The sequence below is a fragment of the Amphiprion ocellaris genome, chromosome 19, assembly GCF_022539595.1.
Source record: "Amphiprion ocellaris isolate individual 3 ecotype Okinawa chromosome 19, ASM2253959v1, whole genome shotgun sequence".
Classification (NCBI taxonomy): Eukaryota; Metazoa; Chordata; class Actinopteri; family Pomacentridae; genus Amphiprion; species Amphiprion ocellaris.
In genome coordinates this window covers 5,824,282-5,838,707 of record NC_072784.1, presented here as the reverse complement: position 1 = coordinate 5,838,707, position 14,426 = coordinate 5,824,282, and the positions used below count along the sequence as shown (strand labels likewise).

The 14,426-nt window shown below is 38.2% G+C and overlaps 1 protein-coding gene across 2 annotated transcripts; it reads left to right on the top strand.

Annotated features, from left to right (window-relative positions):
- The first annotated feature begins 936 nt into the window (after positions 1-936).
- On the top strand, positions 937-14,223 carry tom1 (target of myb1 membrane trafficking protein). Of its 2 annotated transcripts, XM_023293589.3 has the most exons (16): positions 937-1,123; positions 4,858-4,942; positions 5,035-5,113; positions 5,192-5,341; positions 5,454-5,588; positions 5,696-5,830; positions 6,972-7,088; positions 7,316-7,449; positions 8,186-8,228; positions 8,327-8,459; positions 8,650-8,713; positions 10,637-10,700; positions 11,020-11,085; positions 11,487-11,549; positions 12,172-12,211; positions 13,516-14,223. In XM_023293589.3, the coding sequence occupies exons 1-16, from the start codon at positions 1,072-1,074 to the stop codon at positions 13,608-13,610; spliced, it is 1,455 nt and encodes a 484-aa protein (XP_023149357.1). In that variant the 5' UTR covers positions 937-1,071; the 3' UTR covers positions 13,611-14,223. The 2 variants fall into 2 exon arrangements, with proteins under 2 accessions (XP_023149357.1, XP_023149360.1); XM_023293592.3 differs by lacking the exon at positions 5,696-5,830.
- The last annotated feature ends 203 nt before the right edge of the window (positions 14,224-14,426 follow it).

The window sequence follows — 14,426 nt, the reverse complement described above, 5'->3', positions numbered from 1 at the left end:
CAAATGAAGAGTCACTGAATGGTTTGATGAGCATGACATGAATCACAGTCATTAGCACTGTTGCTTCACACCTAGAAGATCCCGGGATCTAATCTGCTGATTGTTTTGGGTCTTTCTGTGTAGAATTTGGTTCCTCCAGTCTCCTCCCACAGTCCAAACACATGCATGGTGTGAGTTTACACAGCTGGCTGGTCTCCTGCCATCTTGATACTAGACTGGTGAAATGTCCAGGATGTTCCAGTCCTTTCGCCTGATGTCAGCTGGCATAACTTCCTCACAAAATGAACGGATGGATGGGTGTTTCATCCCTCCAGTAGAGCTCCAGAGACTTAAAGAATCAATGCAAAGTAAACTGTTGTGCCAGCAGGTGGTGATCCAACACCATACTAAGATGCCGTATTCAAAAAAATTCTTTGTGAATGTTCTTAAAGAAAATATTAGAAGTTTTACTGATATATATGTAATCACTAGTTATTTTTAGGATTTTTTTTTTTGGAAGATTTTTACTCATTTTTTGAAAGTATTTACAAGAATTTTCTTGCCATATTTGGGGAATTTTCTTAAAATAAAACTTTTAAGGGAAACTTTTAAGGAATTATTGGAATTTTCTTCCTGAAGGTTTTGCAAATTTTCAGAAATTTGGGGGATTTTTTTGCTGAATTTTTGGATTTTTTTCAGACAAGGAAACAGTATTTTTTTTGGTGCCTGTAAATGAGAACAACAGGAGGGTTAAACGTTGTCTCTTGCATAGAAATCAATTATAGATTTTCAAAATTAAAGCATGATAACTATTTTTTTGCCAGAATAGTTGATCTAAAGACACTTTTATCCTTTCAGCTGTGTGTGCAGACATGAGAAGTGCCTGTGAGTGGCGCAGTTCGTGTTTTAACCCTCTAACACAGAGCTGCTGGAGGCTGCTTTCCCTTTAAAACAGGACGCAGACGGTGTTCAGCTCCAGTCGGTGAGCTGCAGCCTTCATCAGCCTTCATCAGCCTTCAGCGGCTCCTTGTTGTCACGGCTCGGCTCGGTCCGGAGACGTCGCTGCTCTAGCCGGGCCTTTCTCCGCTCACCATGGAGTTTTTACTGGGGAATCCTTTCTCCACGCCGGTGGGACAAATGATCGGTGAGCTCTATTCTAACCGTCATTATTATAACAAAAAGAAAAACGAAAAAAAAGGCTCCATCATCTGGGCTTTGATGCTCCAGCATCTCTGCTGTTTAGTGTAATACATTCCCTCACTATAGGATATAATAAGGATGCATTAAAATCTAGAAATCAAGTGAAATTCATTGGGACTGACAAGAAGAAACAACAGCTTAATGTTTGATTGACGTGTCCGGCGGGCTATGGGGTGTTGGAGGCGGGAGAAGGAGGCCGAGGAGCTCGAAGTGATTGGTTGTTGCTGTGAAGGTTGAACCTGCAGAGCTGGGCGGAGTGGCCCACATCCTCTGACCCAAATCTGATGCACAGAGCCAATGATAGCACATTGTTTTCACAGACTGCTGGACACTGAGAGGTGGTCGTTAGAACAATTAGAGGAGAGCAGATGGATGCAGCAGATGGAGGGAGCATTATTCTGCATAAAAACTGTCATCTTTGACCAAAAAATATACTACATATAATCAGATATGCATGTAAGTGTCCATTATTTCATTATTTGTTAATGTTGGCTAAATTATAGCCCTCCATACTGAAAGAATTTGGATCCAAAGAGCCATATTTACCAGTATTGACTGTGGATATAGTGTTACACTTGTAGCTCTGACACCTGTAAACAGTCTGGTATGTCGTCAGACAGGATTTTTTTTAAACACTTGACTTGCATCTCATTACTGATCCTTATCACCGTCCCTCTGCGTTACTGATTTAACACCTAAAAACTCATCTCTGAAGACATATATAGTGATTTTCCCCCGTGAAAATCATCTCTAACTGCCCTGAAATGGCTCAGATTGGCCTGGCTTTGCAAGATCATATCTCCACAGCATTCTGTCTGTGCCGGACAGCGGTAAAAACTCAGCTATATTTCTGTTTCCCTAGACCACTCATTGCCATCTTGGGCGAGGGTAAACCCAGGATTAATTAAGAATGTCTGCAAAATCGTGATGTGAGAATTGTAATCCCCACCTTCATCCTAACCAGTCGAGGCACATGGCCGCCTTCCTTGAACCTGGTTCTGTCGAAGGTTTTTTGTTGTGTTATTCCTGGTAAAGGGGATGTTTTTAACTTCCTTCCAACTGTCACAAAATGCTTGCTCAAAAGGAATCCAAAGGGAACTCTGGAATTGTTAAGTTCTCTATTGCAAATTTATGAAGTTTTCAACTTACTACATGATATGCTATGAGATGAGATATGCTGTGAATTGGCGCTATATAAAAAAGAAAAGCACTCAGAGAGCGCAGTACTCGGCCAAGGCTGCTCAGTCGTTGCATGATTTCCGACAGATAAGTCTGCAGTGGTGGATTTGTAGAAGGATTGCAATCGTCGGTTGCATTCACTTGTCAGAGTTACAGTGACGCTGTGCCGCTATCTCGCAATGATACAGAAATCTTTAACAAATCCGTGGGTCCAGACTATAAGCCGCATCACTGCCAAAATCTAATCAGTTGGTCCTTTTGTCATTTCTGACCTTCCCTGAAAATTTCTTCCAAATCCGTTGGTCCGTTTTTGAGTAATGTTGCGCACAGACGGAAAGACAGACAAATGTAAGCCGATCGTCACATGACTCTGCCGCGTTCTTTGGCGGAGTAACACAATTTAATTAGATTGGGACGTTTGCATGCAGAGACCTGTCACTGAAATGGTTAATTCACCAAAAGAACCAAGCAGGCCTGTTTTACTGCAAAACAAAACCTGACATTTTCAGCAAGTGGGTTGTTACTCAGCTGTTGTTGTTTCCCAGAACAGTAACACTCAGAGAGTGGAAGAGGAGGAGGAAGCTGCATTAAATCCACAATGGAAACTTATATGTGACCACATAAATTTTAGTTGTAGCTTCTTTGCAGCCAACATTCAAAAGAAGTGGCTTAACAGAGGCATGAAAACCAAGAAAAACAGCCTGGTTTTAATATTAGAGACACATTCCGAACTAGTTATAAATAGGATCTCAGTATTCATGCATTTGAGACCATAAACCTGATTTAGATTTTCTTGTCTATTTTCATGAAAATTAGTGTACTACAGGTGACAAAGGTGGTTAAAAAATTTTAACGAAATGGGCAGTGTGGTTGTTGGTCCTTCCCCTAACTGAACCCCATCTCTCCATATGTCCATCCTTCACGTCCACTGAGCAGTACCAGTTCAACTCTTTCTTTGTTCAACAAAGCCACATTTAATCTGTGGAGGCAAAAAAATATATAGTTAATGAGATTTCCAATGTGTTCAGGCTTTAGTTTGTAATATGTCGGCCATGTTTGACAGGTAGCTGCTGTTTTATTCTGAAAAATATGAGTGAACCAGAAGCATCATTCAGTCATTAGAGTAGAGGGCATGGGAAACCTTTCCAAGAAAAGAAAACTATGATGCATTTTTCTCAAATTTGACATATATATTGAAATACTTTGGAGGAATTATTTTAAAGCCTCACTAAATCCTGTTTTTATAGGTTGGCTACTCTAATTCACATTAAAACACTGTACATTTATTCACAGATTTTCATCACTTTCGTCACTTATACTTGCTGGTACTGTTATTAAAAATAACTCACTTCTACAGTAACATCTACATCTTCTCTGCTTCACCCTGAAATTTTATAAAGCAGAAATTCACTTAAAAAGATGAAGAAAACCTGCCACAATGTATAGAAAGCAGCCTGAGTACAGAAAAGACTATGCAGCCTCCACACAGAACAGTGTCTGCTGCATTGCCAATAAAAGCTCAGACTGAGCGGTAGTAAGCTATTTTCAAACTGCACAGCCTCCTTGAAGGATCCCTCCTCACCATCACTCCCCTCGGTGCACATATAACCTCCAGCCACCCCCTCACATTCTGATGTAACTGGCTAGAAAGGAGGTGTGGGGGTGTAGGATTTTCATTCCAACATTAACATCTGTCTGCAAGACTGCAGAAGGAATCCCTAAGTCTGTCCTAGTTCGCTTCCTGGCTCCTCTGCAACAACCATCAGATCCTTTCGTGCAACATAATAGTGCCAGAAGATTCACACACTTCTCCTTTACCAGCAGTGAACAGGATGTTATGCTACCACAAGTCACAGGAAAATAGCTAATTGTGATTATTCAACTAATATTGTGATTATATTTGTGTTCTAATTCTTTACATCAGTTCGATATTCACCGTGTGACAGATTTAAAATGTGATGGAGCATTGCCACATAAGATGTCATCAGAGGTGTTCCTGTCACACAAGGAGGCATGAAGTTGTAAAACAACAAACACAATTTAAACCCTGACTCAGACATGTCGTGAAATGCATGAGGTGTGGCTACTAAAGTATGATGCTGGGCTAATGCCAGTTAAACCCTAGTGTGCATGTCTGAACCATGTAGCTGTGCTGATCAATAGGCAGCATAAACAACAGGTCAGAATTTGATCTGCAGGAATTAAAATGAAGTGAATTACTCATTTTTAGCAGCCACGTCTTGTGTAGTAAATGTAATTAGCTAATTGTTTTGGAAATCAATTCATTTTTCAGTCCAACTAGTGAGCCAGAAGGCTAAACAACAAGACTGAGGAATGGCTACTAAGGGATAGCTGAACTAACTGTCTCGCAAAGCAAAATGTGCCATAATACTTGGAAAAATTAATAACATCTTATTAGTAGGAAAATTTCTTGTCTAACAGTCTGCAGTTTCATGTCGTTCAGCAGTGTCAGATTTCTTTTTTGCCTACTTTTCACAGAGCGTGCGACCGGTTCCAGCCTGCCAACTGAAGACTGGGCGCTGAACATGGAAATCTGTGATACGATCAACAGCTCAGAGGAAGGGTGTGTGTTAGTGTGTTATCTATCAGCATCAGGAACAAACTCATCAACGGGAGGTTACATGCCTTTGACTGTAGAAAATTCTCTGTTTACAGCCCCAAAGATGCACTCAGAGCCGTAAAGAAAAGGATTGTAGGGAACAAGAACTTCAAGGAGGTTATGCTGACGCTCACTGTGAGTGCTGACACTCATTTTGTGCATAGTTTGTAATCTGTGAAGTTTTTTCCTCTGATTGTCTTCTTTTGATCGCAGGTTCTGGAGACCTGTGTGAAAAACTGTGGCTACAGGTTTCACATCCTGGTGACGACGAGGGACTTTATAGAAGGAGTTCTGGTCCGATCGATCATCCCGAGGAACAACCCTCCAGCGATCCTGCACGACCGAGTGCTCAGCATCATACAGGTGAGGCAAGAGGTGTGACGGCATCACATAAAAACAATCAGGCTGTCGTCAGTCTTTGTGTTGTCACGTTGCTTCGCTGTCTGGTAGTAATTTGTGGCTTTCTCTTGTCAAGGCGTGGGCTGATGCATTCCGCAGCTCACCCGACCTGACGGGCGTGGTGTCGGTCTACGAAGACCTGCGAAGGAAAGGACTGGAGTTTCCAATGACCGAACTAGACGGTTACTCACCAGTCCAAGCTTCAAAAAAGGTGCAAACAGGGCAGGGTGCTCTGTGTTTTTACTGCTGATGGTTGGGTGCTGCCTGTCATCTTTGGTCATTTTTCTCTCTGGTCATTTCTTTACCTTTGCCTATCAGACTTTGCCTGGGAATGGGCCTGCTGTTACTACTCTCCCTGCTGTGCTCCTGTCTTCCAAACCTCCGCTCATCCCACCTCAGACCTCTGAGCTAAAACTGGCCCTTGAGGGAAGCAATGCCCTCACTCCCAGCCAGGTGATGGGACTAGAAGGGGATATTTTACTATTTACATGTTACTGTACACTGTAAAAAAAAAAAAAAAAATGTAATTTTACTCATTTTTCTTTATTATTGCACTGATTTTTTCCCACAAAAATCTCCAAAATTACAAAAATAGACATGATTGGAAATAGTTAATTTATATTAACATTGAAAACCTGTAATTTCAAATAACCACAAATGTAATTCTTTAAAAAAAACTACTTTAAAAGATTAACATACTCTTGCAAATGTATTGTTATTTCACAAACCTTTCTATTTAAGATAAGATAAAATAAATTTTATTGATCCCACAGTGGAGAAAGTTCACCGTTACAGCAGCTCCAAAGGAGAAAAAAAAATATAAAGGCAGTACAAGAATAAACTAGAAACACACAGTAGTGCGAAAACACAGAGAACATTATATACACTCGTTTGTTTTTTTTAAGAAGACTATTTACATGTGGATATTTGATGTAAAGGTAAAATTAAAGCATAATACTATGAATATATTTCTAAAATGAGATACAATTCATGACAATTAAGAGAAAAAGAAAGTATTTGTTTTGTAGTTTTACACACATTTATTTATAAAATAATAGTAATATATAATGAATATTCTAATATAATGTATGTTAAAGTTACTGAATATGTATATAATAATATCCAATAAGCATGGGTAATCTGTCTCAACACAATTTTTTCTTATTGTAACTCACTTATTGTTGTATCTGTCTATCTTTTTATATATCTATATTCATCATTTTTTATAGGTATTTCATTGTTTTTATGCATCTAAATATCCTTCATTAAACATTTTTTTTAAATGCACATAAAAAAATCCTATATTTTAATTAAATGGCAATTTTCCAGTATTTATTTATTTTTAATCTTAATTGGTTTTTTTTTTGTTTTTTTTTTTCGGCAGCCCAGTTGCTGAAATAGTACATTTGGGTTTCTGGGTTTTATTTTTGTTATTTTTTACATTTATTTTTTACAGCGTATTCCAGTTGTACTCCTTTTTGCATCTGTTCTCAACTCATTTTTGCCTCTAACCTTGTATTGTAAAATCAATATTTACTGTCTACAAAGAGTTATTATAGTGGTGTTTATTCAGTAAATCCTGTTGGTATTCCAGATAAAAACGCTGAAGACAGAGCTGGGAGTGGTGCGGAGTAACCTGACCATGATGTCCGACATGATGAGTCAGCTGGATCCAGTCACGGTAAAACAAGCAGACATGGAGCTGCTGGAGGTAAAAAAAATACATCAACTGACTTGCATTTCAGCCAAACTTGTGTTTGATCACGGTGATGTGTGAAGTGTTCTCTGCTCTTTGTGTTGTGAGAGAATCATTTCCTTCCGTTGATGTTGTGTGATGCTGCGTTGCCCTTAACTGATCTCGTACTTTATAGACTTTGTATTGCATCTGCCCCTCCAACGCCCCCCGCCCACGCATTATTTGTCTGATTGTGTCATTAGCAGTTATACACAGTTTGTAAGGAAATGCAAGACAGGATAGTGAAGATTGTCCCCAGACTCAGCGAAGAGAAGCTGATAGAAGAGTTACTGGCAACTAATGATGAAATGAACACAGCCTTCACTCGCTACCACAGGTAACAGCCATGTTGTTATTGGTATTAGGGATCGAACAATATGGGTTTTCCAGGGCCAATACCGATTATTGGTGCTCAAGCAAGGCTGATAACCGATATTTGGAGCCGATATGCACTGCATTTAAGGTTTAACAGCATGTGATAACAGGAACCTGTCATTTATAACTGGGCTTCTTCATTAATAAGGTGGCTGAATATATAAAATGATTTGCAGTCTCTCTCTGTCTGTCATCACTCTGTCATCTCTGAAATGTCTCTCAAGCAGAGACTGTAAAAACTAACCAAGAAACACAAGATGTTTCCAAAAATCAGGAAATTAGCTCTTCTCACAGTGGCTGAAGCTATGCTAATGGCTAGCAGCTAAATTAGAAGGCAGCCACAGATTACCCTGAAACAGAGTCTGGAAAACAATAATTGATGCATTAAGATCAGGACTTTAGTGTAATTATTTGTGTAATTATGTAATTGGTGCATTTAATGCATCAATAATTGGCCCAAAATGTACCGAAAATGCTAAAAAATACCGAAAATCATTAAATTAAATGCACCAATAATTAGCCCAAAATTTACCAAAAACACATAAAAAACCCAAATATCGGCCACAATAATTGGCCAGGCTAATATTTGGTCTATCCATAATTGCTGTTGTTGTCATTATTATATTGCCTTATTTAGTAACAAAATAATCATGTTTTAACATAATGTGTTCGTAATAATTTTGTTTTGTTGTTCACAGGTTTGAAAGGCGAATAACAAACGGTCAAAGCACAGCACAGAAGGTAAATAACATGTCAATCACTTGTGAAGTACTTGTTTTTCTTCCTTCTCAGCTTGTAATGACGTTTAATGTTTGAATTCTGGACTTAATTCCTTTCAGAGTCACACATACGTCAACCTAACAGACCTCGATTTGAAAAGTGAATCTTTTAACCAATCGGGGGTTGTAACCAGCGACAGCTCACTCAGTTTGTCAAAAACTGACAGTTTGTCCAGTCAGATGGCAAAACTAAGTAAGTACCTCACTTTGATACATTCCCAGACTATTTATTTTTATTAATTTGCTTTGATTGAATTATTCCAAGCATGGTTGTTATTAATAATGAATGAATTATGTAAATGCACGTGTCGTCATACATGTTACTTTGTATTCTATGTGCAATAAAATTCACTGTCTGTTACTTTTTGCTGGTTTCTTTGCAGGCACAAGTGAATCAGATGACACATTATCACACAGAGTAAATGTCTTAACTCGACAAAGACCAAGGTACGGAAAGAGTTTCTATTCCTGACATTGAAGACATATATAAAGTACAGCAGGTAGAATATTCAGCTAAAAGTAATGAATGAATGGGTGAAAGAAATACTTTTTTAGCTCAAAATAATAAGAATTTGCTGAAATGATTTGCTAAAAGTATTGAGGAAATAGCCGAGTAAATAACTAAAAGCGATGAACAAGCAGTTGAAATACGTAGCCAAAAGTAATGACTAAATAGCTGACATAAATAGCTAAAAATAATAAATAAATAGTTGAAATTCACCACCATCATGACTGTCAATCTTTACCACTACCAATGATATTTATAGTGCAATCATAGTGGTCATTCTGGTGCAATAACTGTGGACTTTATATGCAATATTGTATACAGTGCCAATGCTCCTATTATGTTTTAAAACTTTACCGTTTATTGAATGTAGGGGTGAAAGAATGTGTATGTTTGTATAGTGTTTGTTTTAGGTGTGGCACAGCAGATGTCGTCCTGTTGGTTACAGTGACAATAAAGCTTTCTGATTCTGAATTAATTAGCTGAAAGCAGTAGAGGACAGGAGATGCTATGCCTTCCCCCCTTGTTGGCAAAATGACAAAAATGCATCCCTCTTGTTAACTTGCCATCCCCCCATCCATCTCCTAGTAGCAGAGAGAGTGCAGGGACAGAGGGGTACTTTAACTGGATAACTTGGTCCAGCCTGCCTGACTCATTGATTCTTTATTCACTGTTGCCAACTCTCACACTTTTGGAGTGAGAGTTGGCATCTTTCAGTCTGTCTCTTGCTCTCACACTTGCTAAACTAGTCTCAGGCAAATAACATGAAGCTTCAAGCCTGTTCTTTATGATAAAAAAAATGTCTGAAAGATCAGGCTTTTTTCACATTTCAGCATCACCACTAGAGTGAGCAAATGTCACAGTTTGACTGATAGAAAGCATAGCCTCTCTAATGACTGATTTAACCACCAAAATACAGTCTACATTAATAAAAACTGGTGTTACTGTAGCCTATAAATAACATGACTAATGTCTATATCAAATTAAAGAATAGACTTCTGTGAAATATAGTAAGCTTAATGACAGTAATATATTTTTTCCAACATATTTTAATTAAAGCAAGTTCAAGACCTACAGTGCAACTGGGATGCAGTCAACATTTTTCTTTTTTCCCCCCAGAAACAGTGAAAAACCAAGTATAACTTCTCTCTATAAACAACCCTCCCAGACCAACAAACACACCTCTTAGTTTAAAGACAAGAATCAAAGTGCAAGAGTGGAATAACTAAATAAAAAAAAATCAACAAGCATGAAAAAAATAAAAGTACATCTGAAAGTAGTATCAAAAAATAATAATAGTACAAAATGATAAGATATAAAAAAGGAAAAAACATTAGCAGGAATGAATAATGTCAGTAATATTAAATCTAAATAATGATCTCAATCATAGTACCAAGAATTAAGCTGTGTTGGTGTGTGTTGCTTGGTAAACCATCGCTCCTGTTAGAAAAATAACAGTTTACATAGTGACTAAAAGTAATCACTGAACAGTTAAGTTTGTCAACCAAAAGTAATGGATAAATGGTTGAAACGTCCATCTTCTTACAACTTCATCAAACCAACCTAACCATCAACACTTCAATGTGGTGTGGGATACTTGAGTGCTTTACAAACAGACTGCTGTGTGATTTTTTTATTTTTTTTTAACCCAGCAGATTCTGTTGATTTGTTCCAGTTATGTCACAATTCCATTTTTACACCAGTCATGAGACTTTTTCACAGGCTGTTTCTCACTTGTAAATATTGTTGAAGCTTAGTTCTGACTCATTCCTTCTAATTCCCTTTAAAGATATAAGCCAGTAAGTCACTTTAACACTCGCATGGCTTGCATGGCAGCTTACCAAAGTATAAATCTTGTTTTTCAGCGATCACGGTGAAGTGGACGGCTTGGCTCAAGCTCAGGACGGCAGACTACAAAACACTGGAACGGTGAGTAAAAACGGCGTATAATTCAAGTTTTACACAGTTGAACAGGTTCAGTCACAAGATTAACCACCTGCCATGATTGAACTTTTTCTTTTCAGTGATGCGATCTTTGGGAAAAAGCTTGTTTTTCTTAAGAAACTCAAAAAATACCAAATTCTGTGGTTTTATGTGCAACAAGTGTACTGATATTCATGGCGCTGTACATAATATCTGAGCTAAAGTACACAAATTCAAGGCCTAACTGCTGCTTGAGTGAACATGTATGTTGCTTTCTCTCAGTAACTCTTTCCCTCTTAAATGAACTCTCCGTCTATGCATGAAGGATGACAGTCCAGCGTCCACCCGCAGCTCCTCACCAAAGTTAGATTGGATGATTAAAAGGGGAATGGTGGGTCTGAGTCCAAAAAATCATGTCCTGGTTTCACACTGATTCCACCCTTCCATCCCCTCTGTCTCTTGGTTTCATCATGAGGTTGTAATTTACTTTTTCTGTGGCCTGGATTGCTTTTTCTTTGGCTCGTTCTGTGGGTTTTGGTGGTGCAGGTGTTGAGATGCAACACAGCAGTTTGCATGCTGGTTTTGGAGTCCAAGAGCATGATGTTGGGTTTGCTCTGTCCTACGTTGTTGTCATACCTGAAATCCTCTTGATTTATTGCTTTGTTTACCCACATTGGATTGTTCTTTTGAGTGTTTTTTATTTTTGTGGTTTTGGTGGTTTGGTGCATCTCCACAAAGTTTAAGCAGTGGTTCATATTTAACTCCAACTCATTGCTCTTCTTTCCTCCTTAGATTCCCATCACCCAGTCCAATGTAATGGATGATATTGAGAAATGGCTTGCATTGGATGATGAGGTTAGTGTCTGGATTACTACATTTAATCAAATTAATATGAGAATTGTGTGTTATGTTTTGTTTTTTTTACTCTATTGCACTTCTTTGCATATTTGTCTGCATATGTATACCATTCATTGAATAGATTAATTTTATTACCTGACTAACTGCTGAGTTTCCTTGGTACACAATCAAACCGGGACAAGTATCGACAGCTAAATAGAAACAGTGGACAGTAAAACCTCTGATCTGACTCCATCTCACCCCTAAACTTTGAAATGGTTGTGTTAAATGCTTTTTAAAAAACAACTAGAGCTTTGTTGGTGTTTGGTCCAACAGTTACATCCTTATTTTCATGCAAACCTCCTTGCAGTTTAAACTTTAAGAAGAAGCAGCTGCACTTTCTAACATTAATTGAAGATACCAGTGTAAGACATTAGAAATTATTAGGTATACTCACACTAAAGTAGTTACCTGTAAAATAAAAGCTTTAACTGCTGTTTTTTATCAGGAGTTGCTGCCATAATCTAGATACAGTTATTTGCAATGAAGCACAAGCATCTTGGTGTCAAAAATACCTGAAATGATCCTTTATCTATCTGTATTCTTCAACTGAAATGAGTCTCTTGTGTTTGTGACCCAGTATGATGACTTTGAGGACTCGGATGGTGTGACCAGTGAAGGTGAGGATCTTTACACTGTGCTTTCTTTTCAAAATGAGGAACTTTTATCATCCCTTTTTTTGGGCTTTCATGTACACCTTCAACCAGGGGTGAACTGGCCATCAGGCATACTGGCCACTATCCTGATGGGCCGGTGTCTTGTCGGCCCGTCAACAGGTCCCAGTCCTGTCCCTTTTGCCTTTAACCAGTAGGTGGCAGTAGAAGCTTCAATGAGCAAATGGTGCCTCCTAATACAACTACTCATATATTTGTAGCATAGACACTCTGTGAATGCTAGTTCTGGTAATTTATCAGTTACTTTGACTCTAGAGTTTTTGCGACTTCAGAAACTACTCATTTAACACAAACAACTCATAGATGTCTCACAAATAATTAAATTCTTATAAGTACAAAATTATAACTTTACACCCCTTTCAGACCTGCACTTTTTTGTGTTAATCTGATGGCATCTAAATGTGTTGGTTTCGTGTCTAAATGAAATCTGCCCACTTTTAAAAGTTGCAACCGCATCCACCCAGTAACAATCACATTTCAGTTTCAGCATGGCACAGGTCTGAAGTGCATGAAGTCCCATTAATGGTTAGGCATATGCAAACAGCAGTACTCTTGAGTTGTGTGAAGGATTAAGGAAGGTTTTTTTTCCATATTTTCTCTACATTATGTCACCAATATTGGTCCCAAAACATGGAAAGAGCAAAAGGCCCAGTATGCTGCCAAACTCCCATAATAAATATAAGCGTCTCTAAAGAGAGAGAATTGTGCACATTTATATATGTGGAACAACGACAGTAGTTTCATTATTTAGTCATAATCATAAATTATCCCCGACATGGAGACAGGGCCATTCAGGATCGAATAGCCGTCACTGTCACACACAAAGTTACAGTTTATCAGCTGCTGTTAAATGATTATTACACATCACATTTAGATTTAGCCTTTTGGTTGTTAGTCATCACCCGATGTTCTGTCCGGTTTTGCGAGTATGACAAATACTGCATGAGCACTGTCTGCCTCTTCTTCACTGTGATGGGCATGTCTGAATGAAGCTGTAAGCAACGTTAATGAAAAGAGACAGTGTCTGAAACGTCACTTTAACAGACTGATGAGGCCACAATGTTACATATATCGTGTGAAAAGGGCTTTACAAATATCTAAGATAGTTTTCTAATATTTAGGTTGACATTTTTCGACAACTTCCTTTTTTGAATCCCTACTTATTCTTATTATTCACATTTTTTCATTTCCATGCAGTAATTTTCCTTTCAGTGACTGATAAAATGAATCCTGTTTTTCTCTCTCTCTAGAATTTGACAAGTTTTTGGCAGAGAGAGCGAAAGCAGCTGATCGCCTGCCATCGCTGAGAGCTTCCTCACAGGACACCAACCACTCCGAGTCTTAAGCCAACAAACTTGCCAAACTAACGTTACCCATAAGGCTCCTGTGCTACCGGCTGGATAACGGGGATTCCTGATTGATGAAAAGTTCGGTGGCACATTTGATGGCGGAATTGCAGTCCGTGTTTGAGGAACTACGTCGTACATGTGTACTCTGCGCTTTACTGGAGAGCAAACATGTTTCTAACTGATAAAAAATAATGTTATTTGATGAAGGACTAAAGTTTTTACTTGATATTGTTCTGGGGGTTTGTCCATGAGCAAACATTTGCACATTTTATATGGTTACATTCCTGCTGTTGAAGGAGAAAGTGGATCTTGTTACAAAAATTTGCAACATAGATTATGTATTATATTGCTGTTATATAAATATATATATATATTGTTCATGATTATGATGATGGGTTAAGGAAAAGGCCCCTGATAAGGTAGCAAACACTAAACTTATAAGAGAAGCTCAGCTAAGACAAACTGTAATAGTTTGATGCTTCACATCGTTATTGATGTTGGATGTTGAAGAGTTTTTTACATCCAAATTTTCCCATGAAAATGTTTTACTTGAAGTTTAAAAGTCATGACACATGGCTGTCATTTATTAAACTAAAATTATTAACTGGAGTTCTGCTTATTCTCGTTCTCACTTGAGTTATTTTTTTGGTTCCAATTTCTGTCTGTTGGTAATTCAATTCGACCTGTGCCTACTAGCTGCCTTCAGTTTAGTTGACAGTAATCACCCTTTTTATTCCATGTTTTATTGTTGTTTGCTAACCCTACTCTAATCACAGTAACAGTGTTGCTAATCCATGCTAATGTTAGCTTTT

Bases quoted from the DNA above. Each gene is read 5' to 3' on its own strand.
- tom1 (XM_023293589.3), top strand. From the start codon at position 1,072: ATGGAGTTTTTACTGGGGAATCCTTTCTCCACGCCGGTGGGACAAATG. The intron at 5,342-5,453 runs GTGAGGCAAGAG...TCTCTTGTCAAG, and splicing joins GAGTGCTCAGCATCATACAG to GCGTGGGCTGATGCATTCCG. The intron at 7,450-8,185 runs GTAACAGCCATG...TGTTGTTCACAG, and splicing joins GCCTTCACTCGCTACCACAG to GTTTGAAAGGCGAATAACAA.